General features: G+C 53.1%; 7 protein-coding genes across 7 annotated transcripts; 3 read left to right on the top strand and 4 right to left on the bottom strand.

The window, feature by feature from the left end:
* Positions 1-35: 35 nt before the first annotated feature.
* TrAtP1_010063 (uncharacterized protein) lies at positions 36-7,970 on the top strand (the record flags this gene model as incomplete). The annotated part of the gene is made up of 5 exons (XM_066114553.1): positions 36-2,175; positions 2,235-3,483; positions 3,562-7,349; positions 7,426-7,775; positions 7,862-7,970. Exons 3-5 carry the CDS (start codon positions 4,398-4,400, stop codon positions 7,968-7,970), a joined length of 3,411 nt encoding a protein of 1,136 aa, XP_065970649.1. The 5' UTR covers positions 36-2,175; positions 2,235-3,483; positions 3,562-4,397.
* Positions 2,440-2,619, bottom strand: TrAtP1_010064 (uncharacterized protein; the record flags this gene model as incomplete). Its single annotated transcript, XM_066114554.1, has 1 exon — positions 2,440-2,619. One exon carries the CDS (start codon positions 2,617-2,619, stop codon positions 2,440-2,442), a length of 180 nt encoding a protein of 59 aa, XP_065970650.1.
* Positions 7,971-9,219: 1,249 nt separating the features above from the next.
* Positions 9,220-14,383, bottom strand: TrAtP1_010062 (uncharacterized protein). The gene is made up of 5 exons (XM_014089971.2): positions 13,867-14,383; positions 13,695-13,798; positions 12,662-13,631; positions 11,308-12,596; positions 9,220-11,246 (listed from the first exon to the last, which is right to left on the bottom strand). The coding sequence occupies exons 1-5, from the start codon at positions 14,159-14,161 to the stop codon at positions 9,498-9,500; spliced, it is 4,407 nt and encodes a 1,468-aa protein (XP_013945446.1). The 5' UTR covers positions 14,162-14,383; the 3' UTR covers positions 9,220-9,497.
* Positions 14,384-14,606: 223 nt separating this feature from the next.
* On the bottom strand, positions 14,607-17,146 carry TrAtP1_010061 (uncharacterized protein). The gene is made up of 2 exons (XM_014089972.2): positions 16,561-17,146; positions 14,607-16,495 (listed from the first exon to the last, which is right to left on the bottom strand). The coding sequence occupies exons 1-2, from the start codon at positions 17,002-17,004 to the stop codon at positions 14,738-14,740; spliced, it is 2,202 nt and encodes a 733-aa protein (XP_013945447.2). The 5' UTR covers positions 17,005-17,146; the 3' UTR covers positions 14,607-14,737.
* Positions 17,147-17,580: 434 nt separating this feature from the next.
* TrAtP1_010060 (uncharacterized protein) lies at positions 17,581-17,994 on the top strand (the record flags this gene model as incomplete). Its single annotated transcript, XM_066114552.1, has 1 exon — positions 17,581-17,994. One exon carries the CDS (start codon positions 17,581-17,583, stop codon positions 17,992-17,994), a length of 414 nt encoding a protein of 137 aa, XP_065970648.1.
* A 302-nt stretch (positions 17,995-18,296) lies between these two features.
* TrAtP1_010059 (uncharacterized protein) lies at positions 18,297-18,760 on the top strand (the record flags this gene model as incomplete). The annotated part of the gene is made up of 2 exons (XM_014089973.2): positions 18,297-18,476; positions 18,554-18,760. 2 exons carry the CDS (start codon positions 18,297-18,299, stop codon positions 18,758-18,760), a joined length of 387 nt encoding a protein of 128 aa, XP_013945448.2.
* Positions 18,761-19,433: 673 nt separating this feature from the next.
* TrAtP1_010058 (uncharacterized protein) lies at positions 19,434-24,472 on the bottom strand. The gene is made up of 5 exons (XM_066114551.1): positions 22,538-24,472; positions 22,267-22,466; positions 22,031-22,190; positions 21,213-21,951; positions 19,434-21,143 (listed from the first exon to the last, which is right to left on the bottom strand). Exons 1-5 carry the CDS (start codon positions 23,543-23,545, stop codon positions 20,281-20,283), a joined length of 2,970 nt encoding a protein of 989 aa, XP_065970647.1. The 5' UTR covers positions 23,546-24,472; the 3' UTR covers positions 19,434-20,280.
* Positions 24,473-25,282: the final 810 nt, after the last annotated feature.

The raw sequence follows: 25,282 nt of genomic DNA, 5'->3' as shown, positions 1-25,282 counted from the left end.
GCACTGAGCCGATTGGGCAAGGCGAAAAAAAAAACGCCACTAAAAATTCTAGCCCGGGTTTGGGGAAACAATCGTCGCTCTCTAATTTTTTTTTTTAGCTGATATGCTTACGCCCCGGTGTGTTCCTTACATAACTCTTTTTTTTTTTTGTTTGCTCCCTCGCATGTGGTGAAATGAGGGTGGGCTTTTTTTTTCTTAGCGGGCGACTACGTTCTTGTAGAACGATAGTCCGTATCCGGGGCGGGCCCTTGTAATTTCGTTTGAGAACATGAGCAGTTATCGAGCGGGCTTCTACTGCTATCGCTGCTGCTGCTTTGAATTGTATATGTGCATCATGGTTCAATGCATAGGCTAATTGCTTTATACAGCTGCAGATAACAGAACTGGGGCGCGTTGGGCAGCTTCTGCCTTTCTTTTCAGTGCCATCAGAGGCGAGAGAAGCCGTCTTGTTTGCAAAGCATCCTGTACAAGTGTAGCTAAAGAATGATCAGTCGGCCATCTTCTCCTTGCTCTTCTTTATTTCCTCAACAAAGAAATCGCCTCGTCAAAATACAAAAAGCGAAGATGGTCGCTGTGGCTGATGGCGGGGTTCACCAAAAGGTTTCCAGGTACCAGGTACCATTCGCCTCTCTTTCAGCCACACAGCTGCAAACGTCAGCTTTGACTTTGCTTTGACTTTGCTTTGAACGGAGCCCGTCACAAGGAGTAATTTCGGACTTGATGCTGTGGTTTCTGTTCTGTCCTGTCCTGTTCCGTTCTGGTCTTTATTTTCTTTCTTCTTGTCCATCTTTATATTTAGAAAGATGTGCATCCATCTTTTGGATCACCGCTCTTTGACGCTCCAGCGCAGGGTCGAGTAGCACGCTTCTGTTCGGCGAGGCTGCCAGCTCCGTGTAGACGCAGGGAGATTCAGGCAGCATTACAAGAGCCAATGTCATGGGTCGCCCCAGGTCGTGCATTGTGAGCTGTTACGTGATTATTCATCCGGGTTCTCCCTGCTCGGTGCTTCCCTCAATGTGGCTCAGCTAGTTCGGAGTTTAGATGTCTTCCCACCAGAACCGAGGGCGGCGCATATGGAGATAGGAAACTTGGAATTCGGCGGCCCTGCAGAAAATCCGCACGGCTGCGTTCAAGGACTTTCTGAAATATGGAGTTCTGGCGCATATTCAGAGCCAGTTCGGACTCGACTTGACTCACAGGTGGCTGTTATGACTCCCAACCAGGGCTGGGATGCTTTGGAGAGCATCACATGCCAAGCCTTGTTTGTGCCTTGTGGCGGTGGTCTTTCATCAACGCCACGCAAAGAAACGAGCGCTTTTGTTTTTGCGATTAGAGACAAAGACGGCTCTGCAATGAATCTCCATGAGTTGTTCAAGCCCTTGGGTTTTCTTCTGGTGTTGTATCCATGGCTTTGATGCTTTTGCAACAATGATTGTCAAGGCATCTCCCAAGTACATTGCTCCGCAAGAGCCTTATCGGAGCTGAAGCCACTGGTGGCCTAGGGTTGATGCTGGGCTGAGGTCAAAGTCACGTGGTGATAACGCCAACGACATGTATACCTCCACTACGAGGGACCTAGCAAGATGGAACAAGATTGTAGCTAAAGGGCGTTTGAGATGATATCTTGTTGTCGGGAGCAGTGAAAGAGGGACAAGTAAAGTAATGACTGCATCATGGACCTGGCGGGACCTGGCAGTGAACACGAGCAGCAGCAGCAGGGAGCGGCAGTGAGATGATACCTGGTACTACTACTGGCTCAGAGTTTCTGACCTGCGTCAAAGATCCATCGGGCATATCCACCGACGCTCTCATTTCCCCCGGTGATACGAAGCCGGCGGACAAACGGGTGTGTTGGATCTGTTTGCTCAGAAAGAAGAAGCCGCAGTGGATCGTCAAAAATAGTAACGGGAATGAAAGAACAAAAGCCCTGTCTGTTGAACCGCGTTTGATAAATGGATAGATACTTGGATGGGTGGGGACTGCTATTGTTTCTCAGCGCTCGCTCACTTTCACAGCGCTGGCGCATAATCGGTGCGCCGCAAAAAGCATAAAACTCTCACGTATCTACAGCCTGAAGCACCCAATATTCCTCGCCAACAAACCAAGAAGAAACAAGAAGAAAGGCGAACCAATCTCACATCTACAGTACAAGACTCCTCGCAAGCACCTACCTAGGTAGGTACCGTATCACTTGCTTCCAGACGGTGCCAATTGCCAACTAACTGAAGCCTCAGTCCAAAGAGGCCGCTCAACAGCCGCCGCACCGTACTGTACACGAAATCTTAGCGGCGTGAAGCCTTTTAGCGCCACCCCTCCTTTTAGCGGCGCCTTGGCCACTGCCCCTTCCCGCCCACATCCTGTATTCCTGCTGCCCAAAATTTTCTTGCTGGACCTCCTCTCCAACCTTCATCACCAACCACGAGAGCAGTGCGGTGGATTTTATTCTTCTCGCCTGGCCTTTTTTCTCTCCTCACCAGCATTGGGATCCTCTTCTGTGGCCTCGGTAGCAGAAGACTCAATTCCCTGCTCCTTCTCAGACGCCCCGCGGGATCGTAGCCACGTCTGCGATCGCTTCCCCCACCGGTCGGCCTCATCTCTCGCCGCTTCGTCTTCGACCATCGATCGAGCCAGTCGTTGTCGAACGAGCCGAACCAACATCCTCTCTTCTTGAGCGTTCCCGGTCGTTTCGCCGAGAACAATCCCAGAGAGCAAGTGAAGGATTGCTGAGTCGATTCTGAACACCACCCACCCGGAAAAATCCAGGAAAAAAAAGCCGGCACGGCCTTTTTTTTTTTTTTTTTTCCTTCTGAACCTTCTTTTTTTCGCCCCGCCAACGAAAACACCACCAAGCCTTACGTTTTCGCGCATCGCGAACCACACCACCCGCTACCCATATGACGTCGCCTGCGAATCAGCAGAACCCCATCCCGGCGACCAACACCAACGCTCCTACGGCAACTTCATATGCCTCCGCAGCAGGTGCGCCAAAGAAGCCCGCTCAGGCGCCTGTAGTTGCGCCCGGCTCAAACGCCCCCCCTGGTAGTTGGCTCGGCTGCCTCGACGGCACAGAATGCCAAAGCTGCCTCAACTCCTTCTCCAGTAAACGGCAAACAGGCCGCGGCCCCCACCGTCGCTCGCGGCAGCACTCTCAACGGCTCTGCCCCCGATCATCTTCGAAAAGGCTCCGTCACCATGGCTGCCAACGGCCCCAGCGGCTTCGTCCCCAACGGCGGCTCCATTGGCGCCGCCAAGTCTGCCATCCAGTTTGGATACGACTCGCCTGCCATGGGCCACAGCACTCCTCACGTTGGCCACTCGGCTCCTATCCCCGTTCCTGAGGGCAACAGCCACCACCGAGTGCCCTCTCCTGCTCACTCTCCTGCGCCGATTCCCCAGCCCTCTGCTAGCGGTGGCCGACCTCCGTCGAGCCTGCAGCAGCCGACCAACCAGATGACCTTTGGTAGCCTTGGAAGTGACGGCGATGTAAGTGCCTTCTTATTCTTCCCATATCGGCCTTCTTCTCAGGCCCCTGGTTATCCATTACTGACATGTGCCTTCCAGCGCCATATGAGACAAGGCTCCGTGCCTTCAAACCAGAACCTGGCATCTCAACCCAACTCACACTTCCGCCGCGAGTCTAGCCATTCTGTGCAGAGCGACAACAGCCGTGGCAACTTCAACCCTCAGAACAACCGAAACCGTGCCTCATTCAACCCTCATGCTGCCCAGTTCAACAACAACCACCAGATGGGATACCCTCCCAACAACCAATATCGACCTGGCCCTAACCAGAACCGCGGCATGCCTGCTTTCCAGCCGAATCGACCTTACCCGAACTCGCCGCAGCCCATGGCCCGAAGCCCTGCTCTGCCGCATTCACAGCCCGGCACCCCCAGCATGGCTAATGCCATGCCAGGCATGGGAGGAGCATCTCCTCAATTCCATTACCCGCCACCAATGGCGCCGCAGCATCAACAACAAGTACAGTACCCCCTTCCTGCAGTGTTAAAAATGCATTATTCCAAGCCCAACTGCAAAAAGACAAAGGGCCGTCGTGAGCACGACAGGTCTTTTCAGACGGGACGCCCCTTGGACCCCGCGCGTGAGCCATATACCAGCGACGTTCTGCAGCAGCAACAGCAGCAGCATCAACGCCGCTTCGGCAACTATGGCCAACGTGCAGATACAATGCGGCGAACCCACGACAAGAACAATATGCGTCCGGTTTCTAGTGGAATTCAACAGGACTCACCTTCTTCTCCCAACCCCATTTTCAACAATCTCTCCCCGAATCACCCACATTCACTTGACCTATCTCCTGAAAACGGAGGATTTGAGCGCTTGCTAACTTGGAAGAATCAGACATACGGATTCCCCCCCGCAGCAGATGAACCAATATGGCCAGCCCATGCCATACGCCTACAATGCCATGCCTTACATGGGACCCCCCCAGCCCAACGCTCAACCTTATAACCAGACCTTCGTACCTCCCTACCACCAACAGACCCACAGCATGTCTCGATCGCCCTCACAGGCTGAGCGAGCTCCCAGCGTCACCCAGCCGAGCCAGCCCACCATCGTGTCATCCAACTCACAAGCCATCAACGCCCAACCAAAGGGTGGAAGCCCCTTTGCTCCCCGCCAAAGGAAGAGCGCCGCAATTCAAATTAAAAACCTGGCCGGTGAGGTTGTTGATACTTCAGCTTTCAAGCAGCCAGCCTCTCCTTCACCCAGCACCCAGCAGACCAAGACTCCTCCCGTCGCCTCAACCCCAACTCCCCCCGCAAAAGCCTGACACGCCCACCCACTCTCGTACAGAGAGTCAGTCAGCACACAGGTCAGCCAAGGAGATCCAGGATGAGCTCAGGAAAAAGATTTTGGAGGCTACCCAGAATCAGCTACTCGCTGCCAAAGAGGAAGAAGAGAAGAAGGACAAAGAGGCTCCTAAGCCTGATGAGGCCACTCCTGAAGTCAAGTCTGAGACCAAGGTTGAGCCCGTCGAAACCAAAGCCGAGGTAAAGGCTGAAGAAACCAAGGCCGAAGAGCCCAAGGCCGAAGAGCCCAAGGCCGAAGAGCCCAAGGCTGAAGAGCCCAAGGTTGAGGAGCCCAAGGTTGAGGCACCCAAGGTCGAGGCACCTAAGGTCGAGGCACCTAAGGTCGAGACGCCCAAGGTCGAAGCACCCAAGGTCGAGGCACCCAAGGTTGAAGAGCCAGCCGCCAAGAAACCCGAGGAGGCTAAACCTGAGCCCCAGCCCAAGGTTGAGGAGCCCAAGGTCGAAGCACCAGCTTCCAGCGCGCCTGCCGAAGCCCCCAAGGCCGCTGAAGAGGCTCAGAAGCCCGAGGAGCCAGCCAAGGCTGAAACAGAAGACGAGGAGCTTGACCGGATTATTGCTGAGATGGAAGCAGCCGAGGCTAAGCGTGAAGCAGAGGAAGCGGAGCACAAGAAGAAGAGAGATGCCGAAAAGCTCGCGGCCAAGGCGGCAGAAGAGAAGAACGCCAAGACCAGTGCTGAAGAACAGGACCGAAAGCTTCGAGAACAGGAACGAGAGATGGAGAGACTCGAAGAAGAGAAGGAGAAGCGACGAGAAGCCGCTGAAGCTTCTGGAAAGACTCTCTCATTCACTGAAGCTCTTGCTGTGGCTCGTGGCGAAAAGAAGGACGAGTCTGCTGACTCAGTTGCCGATAAGCTGGGCGACCTGAGCATTGGAGACAAATCTGCTGCTGAGGCTGCCGGCCCCAAGGAGAAGCGAGTTGCCAAGCCAGCTGCTCTGAACCTGGCACCCATCAAGACCGGTGTGGTGGAACCTCCTCAGCCCAGTGCCGCTCTTCAGTCTTTGAAGTCTGCTCGCTTCCTTGCCGTCATGAACCAAGATATCTATCCCGAAGGAATCAAGTCTCCCAACCCAGCTCTCAACGCTGCCGTCGCCAAGAAGGGCAAGACTTTCAAGTATGACGCCGCTTTCATGCTCCAGTTCCAAAAAGTCTTTACGGAACAGCCATCACTGCAGTTCCACCAGCAGATTAAGCAGCTGATTGGCGATGGTGATGGCGGCCGATCTGCATCGCGCGGCCAGACCCCCAGCTCAGCCAGACAAGGATCTCGCGGCGGAGGTGGCTTCCCTGGCGGTTCTTTTGGTGTTCCTGTGGGACGCACTCTGCCTCCTGGAACCACATCAGCCGATCGCATGGCCATTGCCAGCGGCGCCCTGCCAAGGCCGCAGGTCAACCCGATGGCATCCTTCCAGCGTCCTGGCTCTGGATTCCCCGGATCATCCGCCATGTCTCGCACTTCTTCTCAGAACATGCGTAACATGCCCAACTCTCCCCGCCAGTCCAGCCGGTCCACTCGTGGTAGCCGACGCAACGACAACACTGCCAAGGAAGCACAGGCTGCTAAGACCATGCCTCTCACTGCTGGCCAGGACCTCAAGCCCATCGTTGTTTCTGCCTCCGGATGGAAGCCCACTAGTATCGGAGCCAAGCCCGGTGCCGCAGCTTCTGGCCAGACCTCGCACATGGAGCCAGAGATGGTTCAGCGAAAGGTCAAGGCCGCTCTCAACAAGATGACGCCTGAGAACTTTGAGCGCATTGCGGATCAGATCTTGCTTATTGCCTCGCAGTCAAAGGATGAGTCTGATGGACGAACACTGCGCCAGGTCATCCAGCTCACCTTTGAGAAGGCTACTGATGAAGCCCACTGGGCATCCATGTACGCCAAGTTCTGCAAGCGCATGCTTGAGACTATGAGCCCTGAAATTCGTGATGAGAACATCAAGGACAAGAACGGTCAAGTTGTTAGCGGCGGTAACCTCTTCCGCAAGTACCTTCTGAACCGATGCCAGGAGGAGTTTGAGCGTGGCTGGACAACCAACCTGCCGGAAGCCCCTGAGGGTGCTGAGGGTGCCGAGGGTGCCGAAAATAAATCTGCGGATGCTAAGCCTACGGAGGCTGTTCTGCTGTCTGACGAGTACTACGCCGCCGCCGCCGCTAAGCGACGAGGTCTTGGTCTCGTTCAGTTCATCGGAGAGCTGTTCAAGCTGGGCATGCTCACAGAGCGTATCATGCACGAGTGTGTTCGCAAGCTGGTCGACTACCAGGGTGTGCCGGACGAGGCTGAAGTCGAGTCTCTCTGCAAGCTGCTCCGCACTATTGGTGCCAACCTTGACGAAACCAAGGGCCGTCCTTTGGTAGACGCCTACTTCCAGCGCATCCAGGGCATGGTTGACCTGCCTGAACTGCCAAGCCGTATCAAGTTCATGCTCATGGACATTATTGACCTCCGTAGAGCCCGCTGGGTCTCGAAGGAGGGCAACAAGGGCCCCAAAACCTTGGACGAGGTTCGCGCCGAGGTAAGTTGGAATATTTTTCTCTACCCCCTTTTTTATCCTCCATTTATATATCGAGTACTAATTGAAATCGAAACAGGCCGAAGCTGCGCAAGCTGCCAAGGCTCAGGAAGCCGCACGAAGCAACCAGCGAGGTCCTGGCGGTGGCCGACCTCCCGTTGGCCGTGGCGATGCTCGCGGCTTTTCTGGAGGCTTCCAGCAGCAGACTAGCAACCAGGTTGGCGTGGATGACCTGAGACGTCTGAAGGGATCATCGATGAACAGAGCATCAAGCGGAAATGTCACTTTGGGCCCCGCATCCATGCTCTCCTCTCGTAGCAACAGTGGAAGACGTTTCGGACCTGGTGGCGCTCTTGGCCGCTCTGGTGATGATTCCAACAGCTCTTCACGCGCTGGAACTCCTGGCCCAACAAGCTCCAATGCGTTCAGGTAAGCAGCTCCCTTTTCCACCTCTCAACACCCGGCCCCCCCCCCCCCCTTTTTTTTTTCCAAATTAGACACTGACATCTACCTAGCTTGCTTGCTACCATGGATGGAGACCACCCAGCCTCCCCTCCTTCTGCTGGACCCTCGCCTCTTATGTCTAAGGCCGTCCCTGCCACTGACAAGAAGGATAATGAATAAAAAAAGTTTTCTTTATTCTCGGTGTCTCTGCATTTTGGGGAGGGAATTAGACTAAAGGCGGGGCTGTTTTTTTTTTTTTCTTGCATTTACAAGGCTTTTATGCAACGTTTCACTAAAAGTTTGAGCACGCATTTTACTCGCGATACCTTTTGCCCCATAGATCATTTGACCATAACGGGTGGACAGATGTTGCCTCCCCCAAGAGAAGGGGAGAGGAACTTGTCTTCTTTTCCTTTTCTCTTTCCCCTTTTCTACTGTCTTCGGACTAGGGAATTCATCATGATTTTTTTTTATTCATGAATTGTGTTTATAGCTTCTTCTAATGTCCCCTTTTGGTGTGCTCCAATCTTTAATACTGAGTGGCTCGGAGATGAAAAACAAAAGGGACACAAGTTGATGTCATCATCGCCTGGCGTAAAGGATCACGCCCGGGAGAAATATTACGGATGCAAATACCCACCCTGTTGGTTTTTGGGGAGGGAAATTCGGCAATACGAGATGGTTGACCACGCCCAACGTCGAGATGTATGAGAGAGGAGAAAATTAGGGAATGCTTGATGTTAGGAAGTTGATGATTTTTCTTTTTCTTTTAGCATGAAGGTCAAGACTATCCAATGTGGCGGGACAATTGAATGACTACCACTTTGTTTTTGGCCGCTGTGGATGCTGTATTTACGACGGAATGGGAAGAGGAAAATGGAAGATGGAAGGGGAGAAGGAATAGGCAAACCAGGAAACAGATATGGGGATGGATTGATTTTTGTTACAAGGGAGGGAGGGTGGGAAAAGGTCATGTCTTGATATCTGATATTTACTCCTTTCTGTTGCCTTGTTTTTATTTCTCTTTCCTTTAAATCTTTTTCTCTTTTTCCGACTCTGTTTGTAAATCTGTTTTCTTCCCACAATGTGCTGTGCACTTACGACGCGTACATTGGTCGGCTGATTGATTTGACTTTACTGGATTACTGGCTTCTTTTCTCTCTCTTCTCCTCTTTTGGGGGACGCTGGAGTTTTTCTTTCTTTGTTCTCTCTCCACGGATATGATGAATACCTTTTGATTCTCACGTCATCTATTCTAGTGAGAGATTGATTGTATGGGAAATATGACGAGATAAGAGTTTGGAAACTGAGGAAGTGAAAAATTGGGACTTGTTTTTCAAGAGGTTTGTTAGATGGAAATAATTGAATGTTCTTTTATGAGTATGAATGAAATGATTGCGTTCTATTGTATGCACATGTAGTCTAAAATGCCATCAAGGTTATTTTTTTTAATTTATCTACGTCTACCTAGGATAAACAAGCTCTTGAAGTGAAAGTGCGTAAACTATAGTCTTGTATAAACATTTCTCTCTCTTTTCTCTTGATCATGAAATGTAATTTTCGTTCCATCTTATCCAATACAACGTTCTAGAAAAAAAAAGTTGCATAAAACTCCCAACAACGCCATTCCCATTCCACATACATACAAAAAAAAAAAGGATTACAAGTGTAATAAAACATTTCCGTCATGAATATATTTTCCCCGTCTCATGAGGCAGCAGCAGAAGCAGCAAACATCTTGCTAAATCCAAGTTTTGCAAACAGCGTGTCCATGGCAACCCACTGTCTGCCGCACTTATCCAGGTATTTATCCACCGCCGTCTTGACCGTCGTGAAGCGCACGCGGTTGTGCTCAGCCAAGGCCCGAATCTTCTCCCGCTCCTGTGTCGAAATCTCATTCGTGGTATCAGCCGCCCTGGTCTTGGCCTTGTCTACATCCCACAGACTGGCAAAGTACACCAGCTGGTTGTAGATGGCCTTTTCGGTGTACTCGTAGTGCATTGTGCCGTTACAGTCTCGCGCCAGACCCTTGGGGCCTAAGCAGCAGGTACCGTAGACGCTCATTTGGCGAGTTCGGTTGCCGCATTGGGGATCGTTGCAGACGAGCCAGCCTTCGTAATATTGAGATGTCTGGAGGCGCACCGCGTGCTCGACCTGTGCTACGACGGAGAGCGTGGGGATGACTGCGCCGCAGCCTGGGCAGGTGACTCCCGATGCGGTGACGCGATCAGCAGAACCCATGAGGCCTTCAAACACTGTTGATGCCTTGCACTTTCGGCAGCGTAGAGAGAGTCGCTTGCAGTCGACAAAACGGACTTCGTCAGGAATCTGAGATTCGAGAGGGTGAATCTCGAGATCGTCACTAGAGCTGTTCTGCTGCGTTTGGGTGGAACTATATCGGCGGACGTCCAGGCCAAGCTGTTCAGCAAGCTGAGACGTGGAGGTGCCCGCAATGTTGGCACAGAGACGCTCAACAGGCGGGAAAATCTGTTTGGCTATGTACCAGTCCACATCGGGTTGCAGATTTGGATCAGCCTTGAGGTCCGGCGGAGCATAGGCTCGCTTTGGCGCAGGTTCAGAGCTTTGGCTGGTGCCTGTGACGATGTAGGAAATAACATCGCCCTTGCGCACAGTTTTACCCCTGGCCAGATCGCGGAGGGCAACTTGTACTTGAGGCATAGAGTCAGCGTTGGGGTATTCCTTGGGGCCCTTTCCGAGCTGCGTGTAAATGGTATATTTCGGCACCGGGACAGTAAACTCCCTCATCTTGGTAGCAGTTTCTCGTAGGTATTCGTGAATGCGAGCCACGGCAACCTCGATATCATCACCAGACAAGATCTCATCAAGCAAATGCTTGGATACCTCCTTGGAAAGAGCGCAGTATTCACGACGCTTCATATCCAGACCCTTGACCTCCATCTTCTCAATAAACTTGCCGTCCTTTTCAATCAGGTTGATGGCAGCGTACTTCTTCTTGGCTTGCAGCAAGATGCGACGGAAAACATTGTCGATGTCAATCTCCAGCAGCCTGTACTGTTCGTTGACGGCCTTTTTGAACTCGTTGCCAACCTTGAAAGCATCGGCAACATTATCCACGTTGGCATTGATCATGACGGAGTCAGTGTCACCGTAAATGACTTGCAGAGACTTGCTCTCGGCAAGATCCTTGGTGCTGCGAAGAATTTCTCGACCCTTGTGCGTTGTCAAAATAGCCAGAGGGCGAGCATAGAAACGAGATTTTGTGTATCCCAAACAGCCGTACATGGAGTTGGCCGTCAGCTTCAAGGCTAGTTGTTTGATGTCCCAAGTCGCAAGCTGCTCGGGTGTGGCCTTCTTATCCTTCATCAGACTTTTCACTTGACGACGACGGCTGACGAGCGTGGCAATTAGTCGAGGGAGAATGCCTTGGTCCTGGTTCACAGGGACCTCAGGAACCGCATCTCCATCATCATCGGCCTAGAAGCACGCGTTAGAAACAACGATTGGTCTGTGTCAAATAACTGGGAAATCAGCTTACCGATGTTGTTCTATCCACTGTGGTGAAGCAAATGTTGTACTCCTGAATAATGGAAGGGTACAGAGAGTTGAAGTCCATGACAAGCACAAACTTGTCGTAAAGACCCTTTTCCGGCTCAAAGACGAGACCACCCTTGTACTTGTCCTTCTTCTTGCCCTCACCAGCCTCTTCGTCGTTTTCCTCTTCGGCCTTTTGTCGTCCTTTGAATGTCTGTTTATCAGGACAAATGTACTTGTTGCGGTAGAATTCGTGAAGCAGAATGTATTCGTTTCGCTCGGCGCGTGTTCCCGTCAAGGTACGAGCCCAAGAGTTACCAGCCAAGTTTGTCAAGACCTTGGTGAGAGGAAGCAGCTGCACACTGACAGCCAATGCAGCAATGTAGTGTGTATCAGCTTCCATATGGGTCACATAGTCCATGAGGCCCTGGCTCTCCTTGGCCCAAGTGTTGAGGGCAACCTCGTTGTCGACATCACGGCGACGATTATCACCCGTGAGATACAAGCTGCACATTTCTGTCAAGCTCCACGTCTGACACTTGAACATGGCGGATTTTCCTGCATCGTTGGCGAGATCGCAGAGCAACCTACCGGCCATGACCTGGCGCTCGGCAAACACGTTGCCACCAACCTTGCCGATAGCAGACGGCCACTGGGATCGACGCAGTCTTCCAAGTCTTGACCACTGGTGAGTTTTCTTCTCGAATAGACGATTTAGCAGCACGCTGTAATCGACACCTTCCAGCTGGTGGCCAAGAATGACATCAGGATCTGCGACATCGACTTGGGCCAGGAAGAAGCTCAGCACATCCGATTCTTGCTTCTTCAAAACAACGAGACCTCTATTTCGCTTCTTTACTAGTGTATCAAAACCCATGGGGAAAGCTTGTCCATGAGGTCGGATGACGGTAAACGTTCTGCACGGAAGTTTCTCGGCGGGAGTTGTATCGCTCAAAAGCACCTTGTCGTAGATCCGGGCACTGATAGCCAAGACCTCTTGCTTGTTCTCCTTGGCATTGAATGCTGTCCGAAGAGCAATGCTCATAAGCGTCAGGGGGGGCATCTCCATATTATCAGAATCGGGAATGGCAGTGACCATGTTAGGATGTTCAGCCAAAACCTCAAGCTTGCAGTGAGAGGCATTCTTGATGGCGCCAAAATCGGCATCTTGAATCTTCAGCCAGCAAGGACCCATGATGTTTTTCCAGAGAACAAACTGTTCAAATAGTGCAGTGTTGGTTCCAAAAACATGAGAAAAGGTCTCTCCTTTTACGTCCATGTTGAGTGTAGGTTCTGTGAACGGCAGGTTAATAGACTGCTGAGTGGTCAAGAGGGGGCCATTAGTTTTCAAGACATACTTGTGTAGGGATACAGTAGCTTCATGTAGTCTGCTTCCTTGGGAATATCTGCCAGCTCAAACGCATACTTGCGCTCGCACTTTTTGATCTTGAACATGCCGACGTTCATCTTGGTCATGATTTCGTCAACCTCGTTATAGACATCGCCCATGTCGACATCTTCGCCAGTTTCCTCACCATCTCGAACGCGCTGTTGGCGGGGCAAGAAGTAGAGCTTCCGCAGAATATTGTCCACCTTGACGAAGCAGCTGACATATGAGCGTGTCTTCTTGTTCAGCACTTTGCCAAAGAGACACAGGCTGCCGTTGATTTCGGTGTAGTCAGTCCAGAAGAAATTCAGGGATCCATCGGCTTCAATAGCGTCGTTGTGGTCGATCTTGCCGATGCCTCTGGATTCTGTCTCTGATGAGCTGACGACGTTGAGCTTTTCTGTGAGCTCGTTCCATGATGTTGGGTCAACAGAAGTGTCTGGGGCCTTGACCGGAGACGATTGTGGCGGCTCTTCCTTGATGATCTTCTTCACAGGCCGCGAGCCTGCCATGTTGACACTGGCAACCTTGACAGCACCGGCATGAGCAATCTCCATCATGTCGTCATCGTCGTCGCTTTGAGGCTCCTGCTTTATAAGAGCCTTGCGCTGGGCGACTTTGGCAGCAGGCGAAGACGGCGCCGGGTCGCTCATGGGCATATCGGCGGCGCCCATGGGCTCGTCATCAATCAAGGGCGCAGGAAGACCGTCGTCGTCGTCGTCGAAGCTCGCGGGTGGCGGTGACGGCGACGGCAGCCGTATGTTGACCCTCTTTTGCTTCTTGGAACTGGGCTCTGGCGCAGGGGATAGCTCTCGAGGTCTGCGTCGCTCGCCACCAGATCGTTCGATTTTGGAGGCTCTAGGTGCGGGAGCTGGGACGTTGGCATCGACCTCTCCCAGCAGATCTGCTAGAAAGTCGTCGTCGGCCTTGGTTTTGACAACCTGTGGTTCTTGGTAAGCTATCCGCGCGGGTTGTTACTGCTATGCTGGATCGATGTCTTGTACCTTGGGCTTGGGCTGGGCTTTGCCAGCGCCTTTGGTAAAGTACTCGCTGATGCTGCGGTCGTTGGCGTCCCGCTTGGCCTGCTCGTCCTGGAGGCTCTTTTTTGCTGCGACTCGAAATCAGCACCACTGAAGCAAACCAAGATACGTAATACTCGATATCGTCGCTACTCACATGCTTTGCTCGGCCTCCCACGCGCAGGCAGGCCCTCGCCCTCGCTGTCCGATTCGTACTGCCGCACTCTGTCCCAGTCCTCTCGCCCATCGTCGGCATAGCCCTCGCCATTGTCGTCGACCACAAAGTCGTCCTGGTTCAGCCGCTCCCGCACAATCTTCTTGTATCCAGCCTCGTCAACCTCGTCGTACAGATTGTCCGCATCTTCTACCTGGTAGCTCTCAAAGGCCTTTTTGCCCGCCTGGCGGAGGGCCTTGAGCTCGGCGAGCTTTGCCCGGCGATCGACCTTTGGCATGGTGGAGTTGGCGAGTCGTGTCTTGCGGGTATCATGAACGAAATGGCTGGAATTGAGAAATCAAAATGCAGACATCAGGCAAGGCCACTCGCTCTGCAGCTGATGAAGAGAGGCGGGGGGGACTCGTGCTTTTGGTGAGGTTTCGGTTGGCTTGTCAAGTACATCCCACATGCCCTGGCTGCCAATTAATACAAGCCTGCAGGAAACGCGTCTTTACGCGTGGGTCGCGTTGTTGCTAACGCGCTATAATTAATTGGTTGAATAGTGCGTCAGGGCCGCTGTAATCGGTACGTGGGGTCGCTAAGAGGGGCACGTCGAATTTATGCAGCATTCTGGCGATATGAACTTATTGAGACGGCTACTACAACTGATGACATTAGATCAGCCCAACTCTACGAGATTCTCAATCATGCAAACGATTACAATTAATGCGAGACGATACTTGAAGAAGAGATCAATTGTATAATTTATTTAAAAAGACAGCCCAAGAATCTCCTTGTCCCTCCCTTTCATAAATGGTATACAGTAAATGGTATGGTCGTTGCCCTGTATCATACACTCATAAATCGTACATGTTTAATACGTCCTCTGCCTCCTGGTAGCATCCCCATATCTCCTAGGCTGCCTCTCTTCATCCGCCTGGAATCGTCTTGGCCTGCTGGAATCCCACGACCTTCTAGGCTGCCTCTCTTCATCCGCCTGGAATCGTCTTGGCCTGCTGGCATCCCACGACCTTCTAGGCCGCCTCTCTTCCTCCTCTCGCGATTGTCTTGTCCTGCCGGCATCCCAAGGCCTCCGGGGCTGCCTCTCCTCTTCCACTGGAGCTTGTTGCCTTGTCGTATTCCAGACAAAGTCGCCTCCCGGCCTAAACCCGCTATTCAGCCTGTCCTCTTCGCTGACATTTTCCTCCTCATATGGCTCAGCAGCATCTCGTGCCTGATCGGGGCCGCTACTGCTACGAGTCTTTCGCACGTTGGGCTCTCTTTCTTCACGGCCCGAGTAAAACTTTTGAATCTCGCGGTTAATCTTTGCACCAACCGCGCGGAGTTCCTTGGCGTCCTTCTCGGGGAGCATCTCCTCGTAGATGACCTTGTTGAATGCGCTAAACATGAGACGTGCCAGGGCAATGACCTCGCGCTGGCTGTTGTAGACTGCTCCTGAACTGAAATCGCTACTTTTCGACATCTCTTTAAAAAAGTGGTAATGAACCTTTTTGTAAGGCTCCCAGAGATGTGCGAGGGCGGTTGTTATCTGCAGCCCATAGTCACGTTTGGCGCCTCCTTCATCGCCCTTTTGGACTCTTTCGCGGAACTGGAAATGGCTGACGAGGGCAACGCGCAGGTACATGCGAAGAGCGTGCAAACCCGGGATAGGGAGGCGCTCAAGCATGGACTCGAGCACTCGGGTTGAATTGGCAATGGCATTGGGGTTGATGTTGTCGCGGACACACGTCTCCATGGCGATCTCGTAGTGCTTGGCGTCGATGAACTCGTCGGGAACGAGGCTCACGATTGAGGAGGCGTGAGCGCTGGCTTTGGCAACTTTGAGCATGCCAAACATGCGCAGCCAGTTGTCGTTGTCCGGTATTATACCATAATGGCGGACCAACAGGTTCCAGTATTTGATGCCGCACGTAGTGAGCTTTGACGAGGCCAGAGTCGTTAGAACCAGAGCCAGGGTGTTTCGGCTAGGGATAGCATATACGGCTCTAGTCGAGGGCACCTTCTTTGCAGCGCCAGTCACTGAGATTTTCTCCATCTCGGAATCCTGGAATGCATCCATGGTAGTGTCTTGAGCGAGGTTGGGGATGCTCATGGTCTGCTGCAGCAAGTTGAGTACCTCCCTCTTATCTTCCCGCTTAGGAGCGAGGAGGAGTAAACGACCCATGCAGCACACCAGCTCTTCATCAATGACCAATCGGGCTTGTCTCCAGTGGTCAATGACCTCGGTCCAAATACTCTTTCCGCGATCCACAGCCTTTTGCAGATTTGCAGCCTGCTGCTCCGGCGTGATATCCTTGACCTCTCCATCGCGGATTGCCTGAAACCGCAAAGCATTTAAGATGGTGGTGTACGTATACGACGTAGGGGCACGGGTAGACTCATTGGCGGTATCCGCGATGAGGAACATGGAGTCGAGGTCGCCGGCTCTCGCGCAAACGTTGAGAACAGCGTTCATGTGTATCGAGTTTGGTTGCAGGCGCTTGTCTTTGAGAAGGATGTTGTAGAGCCTGACAGCTTCGGCGACCGCAAGCTTGGGATGCTGCGACTGAGCGCAGCCTCGGAAAATGACTGTAAATGTCTGAACATTGGGTAGTTGTCCTCTTTTTTTCATCTAGCTCGTTGTCAGAATCCAGGAGTAAAAAAAAAAAAAAAAAAGTAGACTCGAGAGGGACCAACGTCATTGTATAGCTTGATGGCTTCTCTCAGCTTCTGCTTGCCCAGCAGATAGCCGATGAGGTGGTTCCAGGCCACGACAACCTGGCAATCCTTGCCAGCAGTCTTTGTCAACAGCAAGGCTTCCTCGAACCTGTCAGCGGCGAGGGCATTTTCCACGTATTGCGCAATCTTCCAGGGGTCTTCCGTGTTTATATGCGTCAGCTCCTTCTTCACGATGCGCTCCAACCGCTCCTGGTTCTTCTTCTTGGAGACTTCGGAATCGACCGGCTCCAAGATGAGGTTCCGTGGAGCATCGGTCCTTTCAGCGATTTCGGATGCTATTGCAGAGGTATACCGTCTGCTGGCCTGTCCAGAAGCTGCTGATAGGATGGCAGTCCTGCTGCGAGTCGATACTCCCAAGGCGCGGCGCAAACAGGCGGCGCAGGGTCCCAAGCTTCTAGACATTGCGCTGGATATCCAAGAAGAAGAAGTGATAATTCCTTATTCTCTGGTCTTTTGAAGCTACAAAACCGGCGTAGCAATCATCTGAAAATGCTCGAATCCAGATGGCTATCCTCAGCATCACCTTTGTCTGTCTCTCTGCAACATACAACTTCGCCATCCACCTCAAAAAGCTAGAAAATTATTATCTTATCCCTATCTTATCGCCCGCCCGCTAGACAGGGGCCCCCAAAAGCCGCTAAACCGCCCCCCCAAAAATAGCGCTGCAGCCCGGTTCTGCCTTGAAGCGGCGCCTCCAGCCAATCACATGCCCCAGCAACCTCCCAAAGTCTCACCAAGGGACCATTTCACTCTCCCTTCAGCGCTTCAGCCGTAACGACCAGAGAGAGACGCGACTAAGAAAAAAAGGCAGCCAGAATCCATCTACGCCTTTAGCTTCACAATTTCTTTAATTAAAAGCTTTCGTCCCGTTTCTCTTTTTTTGCATAGCTTTTGAGTTTCAATCAATCATCGACGACGAATACGAGAAACATCTTTCTGCACTCTTTAAAGCAAAAGACGCTGAAAGCCCGTTCCAAAATGGCGCCTGTTGCCACCGAGTTCGAAAAAAATCATCAATACCGGTACGCTCTTTTTGCCCGCCGTCGCGCGCGCGCACTCGCACCCGCACTCGCAGAATCGAGACTCTCCATCACGACACGATTGTCTTTTGCCTCTGCCAAAGCAAAAACACTAATCAGCTGCATAGCCCGAGAGCGCAAGAAGAACGAGGCTCTCGCCGACAAGATCTTCTCCAGGGGCCGGCGCCAGAGCGCCCCGACAAACTCCAAGCCTCAGATCGGAGCATCGCTCGCCAGCCGTGTCGGCGTCAAGAAGGTATTGAACATCCAATCCACATCCAATCCATCGCTTGCAGCCTTGCTAATGTTGACCAACCAAATAGTCCCAGCCCCAGAACAAAGCCGTCACCGCGCCTTCATCCCGACGCCGTAGAGCGAGCGTGCCCGCCGGCGACGTCAACGGCGAATGGACTCACGACCTGCACAGCTCCGTCAACTCCTCATCCAATGCGCCCCTCAGCTCCCGAGTCACCCTCCCCGGCGGTGCTGCCGCCAAAAAGGCCGCTGCTAAGAAAAAGGTCGCCCGGCTGACGGCTGCCTTTGACCGCATGGAGACGGACGACTCCGTCAAGCGCCAGGTCAACATTGTGAAGAACGGCGGCAAGCCCCAGAACCAGAACCAGACGCGAGATGCCGGCATGACGATCAGGGGGGCTCGCGGGGCCCTTTGCCGTCATGGCGCAGAACTTTGCGCCTGGGACGACGGCGGCGGATATCGAGAGTGCAATGACGCCGGTGGGGGGCGAGATGGTCAGCTGCGAAATCGTCAAGACGCAGCCATTCATCATTGTCGAGATGGCGTTTGCATCGAGAGAGGGCGGCGAGAAAGTTATTGAGACGTTCAACAACAAGACTGTAAGAACAAGGACTTCCCCCCCCCCCCCCCCCCCCCCCCTCATTTATCCAATCATCGCTAACCCCCTTTTTTTCAGGCCGACGGCAGAATCATCAAAGTCTACCCCAAGCCAGGCGGCTACAAAGCAAACCGCAACTCACCCTTCTCAGGACGCCAGAAGTCATCCCAAGACGACCTCATGGGCGACTACGAGCACGACCTCATGGACAGAGAAAACGTGCCCCCCCTCATCAAGGGGCGGCAGCAACAACAACAGGCTGCAATACAACAACGACGGCAATAAGAATAACAGCGTTAACAAGCGGGGCCGAGGATTCCAAAGGGGCTCCAACAATGGCGGACGATAGACTCGTTCACGGTCGGAAGAGCTTAGAAAGAGACGAGCTGTATCATAGTCGTGTGTCAAAAAGTCGAAGCTCAGGGCCTTTCTTCCTTCATTATCTTTGCATTTTTGCGTTTTCTTGTATTTCCATAGGGTTTTAGGATTACACAGCGGGTCTCTTTTTGCCTTGGAAGGGTGGGGATTAATTCGGACATATATGATACGGCCAATAATCGAGCGTTTATTGCTTTTTCTTCTCTTCTTTCTTCTTCTTGTAGTATGTGTTAGTAGTGATGGTAACTTTTATCTTTTTCTTCCAGGGAGAGGCCGTATCGATTATGAACTAGGGAATGCCATGGAAAAAAAAATAGATTTTGGTTCAGAACAGAACAGCAGATAGAACCAGCGTCCTTTTCACAACACATCGACACTTCTCATACAAGGCCAGCAAATAAGCAACCCCAAGAAAGAGAAGCAAAGTAAAACTACCTTAATCATACTGGTAACCCAAATTCAATTCATCTCATGATAAAATCACATCTCCCCCCCAAATGCAATTTCGCCTCTCTCTCTCTCTCCTTCTCTCTATCCTTTGAAAAAAAAAAAAATCCCCATTTCTTTTTTTCTCTCCCACGCTTCCTATTCCCCCTCCCCCCCTTTTATCCCACCCGCCTTGGAAACAGTCAAACAAACAAACAAACACCAAAAAAAGTAGGCCAGTCTCGATTTTGCAGATACATACATATAAAGAATAATGAGAAAACGAGAAACAAGACAGAATGAGACATCAATTGCAGAATAGGAAGTATAGTCGTACAGGTAGAGGAAATAGAAAATCGATCCCACAGGGAAAAGGGGGGCGCATAGAAAACCTCAACTGCCCTGCCATCCATCCATAATCCCTCCCAAAAAACGCGAAACAGTTACGGGCTGCCATCTTATACGTCTGAAAAGGAACCAATCTCCAGCTACCTGATGCATAGAATAGGCGGAAGCGCACTTCCTTTTCTCTGATCCGTTGAAATCCATCCTATCCACAAGTTCATGTAGTAGCATCGTAGGGAATCGTGTGTGGTTGAAACAACATCACAGGCAAAAAGGTTATGAGGCTCGGTAGTGGGCAATTTCAAAATAAAACATCCTTTGTCGACAAAGCGGGCCTTATTGTTCCGCCGCAACCACAAACTAGTAAACACAAAAAGCCGCCAATGGTTCATACATGACCATATTTCTCAATATCGTTACGACGTTTCTTTCAGGCCATCGATGCGGTAGGCGGGGAAATGCTGCGTTCAAGGGGTTAAATCTCCCATGTGCAACATGGCCAACGGCGGCGGATGCTGCTTGTCTGATGCCCCAATCATAAATCCTAACAATACCCATGACATGAAATTTGACACAAACTACCACAGCCAGAAGACAGCAGACTTGTTTCGTTTCGGACCGGAAAAAAAAGACAAAAAGTGAAATGGTCAAAGGCTTCAATGCCACGGGTTCTGGTTGCCCATGAAACCTTCTTCCAGAGTCCGCTCTTCCAGATTACGAATAAAGTCCCTGTTGCTTCGTTGACCGCCCTGTTGAATCCGGCTTCCTCGTCGGCCGGCGCGCGCTGCCGCAGATTCTAATCCCTCGCCAGTTGGAGGATAGTATGCCGGACTAGGCTGGAGCCGGATGGGCTGGCTCGGGTCAAGGTGGCTCGCAACCCGCTGCAGAGCCGGAGGGATGCCGCTTTGCTGTTGCTCCATGGTTGAAGCCCGTTGTCTGTTTGTCCTCATGCCGCCCTGCTGATACATGTTGGGATTCGCCGAATTCGGGTATTGCGATGACGGCAGCTGTTGAGGGGCCTGTTGCATGCCCATCTGGCCGTACTGAGCAGTCTGTGGCTGTCCGTATTGAGGGGGCACATTTCCATGAGCAGCTCCGGGGTTGTAGAGGCCACTGTTGGAATATAGCGGAGCCGGCACATGGGCAGACTGCGGATACTGACCACCACCCATTGGGGACCCATATCCGCCCTGCGCCGAGTTGACCTGCGACTGTACTGCTTGAGCCTGAGCCTGTGCCTGGGCTTGTGCCTGTGCCTGGGCTTGTGCGGCTTGGGCCTGTGCCTGTGCGGCTCGCTGTTTGCTAAGGGCCTCGGCCTGCTGCTGCTGCTGAGTTCCGGGAGCTGGCGACCTATTAAGAGAGCTCGACTTGAGGTTCATCGGCGGGACAAAAGGCCCAGTGTACTTTTGCTGCGTAATGAAGGGATGTAGCTTTGCTTGCTGTGGTGACCACCGCTCTAGAGGGTTAATGTTCAGAAGGCCCCTGACGAAGTCGATGAAGGCAATGCGATTGTTCATCTCTGTACGGGGGTGATGACGGGTCAGGTTAGCCATCTTGAAGCAAAATCTTGGTGCCAGGAAATTCTTACCTCGATCAATCTCGCTCTGCTTCATATTCTTCCGAGGCATGGGATACGACTTGATAATCTCCGGGAGCGTGTTTGCCTGGAAATACTTCTTACTAGGCTGCTCCTTGGTGTTGTGCTCCCGCGAGTACTGCTCCATGCTCTTCATGTGGTATGTCCGCCTTCCAAACTCATCCTGTCTCCTCTCAAAGAATTCGAGGCCCTGCTTGCCCATGTCAATCATCCAGTTAGGGGGATTGCCAAGCATCTCCACGATTCGAGCAATTTGGTTGTACTCGGACGATCCGGGGAAGAGGGGCAGTCCCAAGAACAGCTCGACCACGATACAGCCCAGTGACCACATGTCAATTGCAGACGAGTAAGGTAAGCCCAGCAACACTTCGGGTGACCGATAGAATCTGGATTGGATATAGGTGTAGACGGTCTGACGCTCGTCGCAGGCGGATCCGAAATCAATGATTTTGATAATGGGACTCTCGAGATTCTTTAGCAGAATATTTTCCGGTTTCAGATCGCAATGGATCAGTCGAGCTTTGTTGAGCAGCGCCAGGCCATTGAGGAGCTGCTGGGCAAAGACACGGACCAGAGTGGTGCTGAGGCCGCGGAACTGGTTCTGCTTGATGAGCTCGTACAGGTTGACGCTGAGCAGTTCGAAGACGAGACACAGATGCTGGCGATGGATAAAGGTATCTTTGAGACGGAGAAGATGGTGGTCGTCGTTTTTGTCGAGTTTTGTATTGAGCTTGGTGAGGTGCAAAGGTCAGTACACAGGGCAAGCTGGCAAAAAGCCAAGGGGGGAGGGGCTAGAGAAAGATATGTACCAGATCAAGCACAGAAACTTCCATCATACTCTGGTTAAAGTAAGCCGTGCGGTTCTTGATGACCTTGACGGCAACAACCTCTTGCGTCTTGAGGTTCTGGCATTTGACGACCTGGCCAAAGGTGCCCTGGCCCAGCACATCGAGGATAAGGTATCGATTCCTGCAGAAATTGGATATGAGTCAGAGGGAGAAACGTTGCTGAGAGAGGAAAAGATTCAGTAGTTGGAATGACGCACTTGTGGCCAGCTTCCTCGGAGCCCAGAATGTCATTCACGTAGAGGATATAATCGCTGTCCTCGTTGTCGTAGCCATCGTTCTTGGTGCCCTTGCTGGGCTTTGTCAGGACTCGGCGAGGGTTGCGCGACGACTCGTACTTGAAGCTCGGGTTGCAGATGCGATATGTGGCAGGCAGATGGGCTGTCAAAGCTTGGAGAGGCTAACGATATACCACGTAGCGATATATATCAGACGACCAAATCCTAGAGTAAATGAGGGGGGGGGACTCACGCTGATGAAGCCTCCCTCTGGGTTTGCCCGCCTGAAGCGCGGCTGGTGCGTGTTCTTGGGCTGCAGCTCGCTGGGCGACTTGATCTTCTTGAACTCGGGCACCGTCCTCATGGCGGGCGGGTTCTGGCGGCGAGGGGCCTTTGCGTCGTTGAAGGCGCCGTCGAGCGCGGCGACGGCAGACGAGGGGTAGCCGTCGAGGGTGGTGTAGGAGGCAATGGGCGGCAGCTGGGGCGGGCCCTGGCCACGGGCAGCGTAGTAGGAGCTCTGCGAGTAGTCGCCGGCGTTGGGCGGCGTGTGCTGCGACGGCGAGCTGGTGAAGTGCGGCTTGGACGAGGCGTAGGGCGAGGTTGGCGACAGCGTGTCCATGGGCGAGTAGCGCTGGGCGGCGGCCGAGGGCTGGCTCTGGATCTGGCTCTGGCTGCCGCTGTGGCTGTGGTGATGCTGGAGCGGCGGGGGCTGCTGTTGATGCTGCTGATGCTGCTGTTGTTGTTGCAGTGGCTGCTGCTGCTGGTCCTGCGGCGAGTAGAGCCCCGACGAGCGGGCGGTGCCCGACAGGTGCGATTGGTGGTGCGGCCTCATGGGGTACTTGATGCCGGCGTGGGCATCGTGGGCGTCGTGCATGGCGATGTCGCCGCTGGTGTCGCGCGCGAGCGGCGAGGCGACGGCGTGGAGGCTGCCGGAGCTGGTGTGGGCGCCGGGCTGCAGCGGGTGCGGCAGCTGCGGCGCGAGCTGCGAGGCGAGCTGAGGCTGCTGGAGATGCGGCAGGTGGTGGTGCTGGCCCTGGGCCTGGTGTTGGTGTTGGTGTTGCTGGCTCTGCTGGTACTGGTCGAAGCTGTAGGCCGACGCCGCTCGGCTCGACGACGACGACGCGGCAGCAACGGGCACGGCGGAGGCAGAGGCGTGGCCGGCAGCCGAGATGGACAGCGGCGACGGATAGTCTCGCGATGGCTGGCCGTTGGCGGTGCGTCGTTCTCGTTGCGAGTCGGGGAACCACTGCGGATTGTCCATGGCGGGTGGACTGGGCTGGGCTGGGCTGGGCAGAAAGGGCCACGGCCAAGGAGGGGCGTCAGCGCGGGCTGCGAGCCTGTCCTGTGCGGTGGGAGGGATGGAGAGACCAGAGAGACAGAGAAGGGCCCCGGGCAACGGGCTGCAGAAAGCCCAGCGGCAGCAGCGCTATTGGAGGGCTCTTGTTTTTTTTTTTTTAATCAGGTTGTTTCTTTCTTCCCTTGGCGTGTCCTCTTGTTGACTTTTCTTTCTTTTCCGGTCTACCTTGTCTCTTGAGAGAAAGGCTCGCTCTCTCTCTCGTCTTTCGTTGGTTCCGACAGCCGCTCGCCTGCGCTGCGCTGCACACAATTGGGCGCGCTGTGGAGGCCCAAAGGCAAAGCGCGCAGTTGGACGGTCTTGGCCGGCGGGCCCAGAAACCTGCTGCGATTCTTGCTTGATGCGGAGGCGGATGGACGCTGTGGAGATGGTCTGGTCTGGTCTGGTCTGGTATGCTGCGGCTGTCGTGCTCGATTTGCTAGAGCACAGCAAGCACCTCAGTCCTAGGATTAGCGCGCCAGCATGTGCTTCGTCATGGCACCTGCATAGCAACGCCCAGGACGAGGGATGGACAAGGAAGCAGGAAGCAGGAAAAGGAGAGAGAAAAAAAGAGGGCTGGGATGGCGCCAGAAATGCTTTCTGTCAACGAAAGGTTATCACATAATAAGGTGTAGGCGGCTCTTGTGGCTGGCTCAATAAAAGGCCGAAGCCGACTTTGACGTCTGGACGGACACGTCTGGCTGGCACAGCGCTGAAGATTACAGCGGGCAGCGCTCCAGGCCTCTCGACTCCAGTCTCCAGGTGCCGTCTAGCGTCGGACTGGCTGGTCGCTAAGCTGCGTCAGTCCTAGCCCGCGCTGCGGCCACAAAGGCGTGAGACGAGGGGGGTGAAACTCGAGAGCAGCAGATCTCGGGACCCAAAGCCATGCTCCGTCAGTGATGCGGTTGGGGCCATCCATTGATATCAATCCATCGCAAGTGGCAACATGTAGGTGCATATCCAACTACTGCAACACCACTAGCCCTGCCTGCGATATGCACCAGACCCTATTCCGCCAGCAGAACCATTGCACCACATGCCCGTCAGAGACATCCGTTGTCCCAGACACTGCAACATCAACAAAAACCACAAACACGCATCCTGTGCTTCCCTCCACGGCCCACTAAAAATGGCGAGCCGTGCACGTAATCTGGCCGCCATATCCAGCATCCCTACAGTCAAAAGATGCTCTGCTTGGCCGCTGCAGTTGAAACAGCACCATCGACGCATTGTGCTACCACTGCTGACGCCAATTGACGCAGTGCTTGTGCCATGGAGCTGTACATTTACCTGTTAAAAATCACCATGAATACAGCACCCATCTGTAACGTATTATCCAAAACCAACAGAAAGGCTTGCAGCTGGAAATGCTGCTGTACATGCGCGTGCGGCCTATTCCGTCCGCAAAAATCTCCACATGCACTCTTTGTCGCCGTCTTCAGCGAGTCAGCATCGCCAATTGTTGCCGCCCAGCAGCAGTCACAAAGAAATCACCGATAGATTTCAAATTATCACATTAGCAAGGGGAAAAGGGAATAAAACCCATCAGCATAATGCCTCCCTGTATCAAACTCGCTGGCCCTACAGAGCCCAAAACAAGGAATAGAAGCACCCGTGTTTTTATTCCCCATAATGACAAACCACCTTTATGCTTCCGAATGGGCG

This window comes from Trichoderma atroviride, chromosome 5 (genome assembly GCF_020647795.1).
Source record: "Trichoderma atroviride chromosome 5, complete sequence".
In the NCBI taxonomy this organism is placed as follows: Eukaryota; Fungi; Ascomycota; class Sordariomycetes; order Hypocreales; family Hypocreaceae; genus Trichoderma; species Trichoderma atroviride.
The sequence above is the reverse complement of the archived record's forward strand: the minus strand, read 5'-3'. Positions and strand labels throughout refer to the sequence as shown.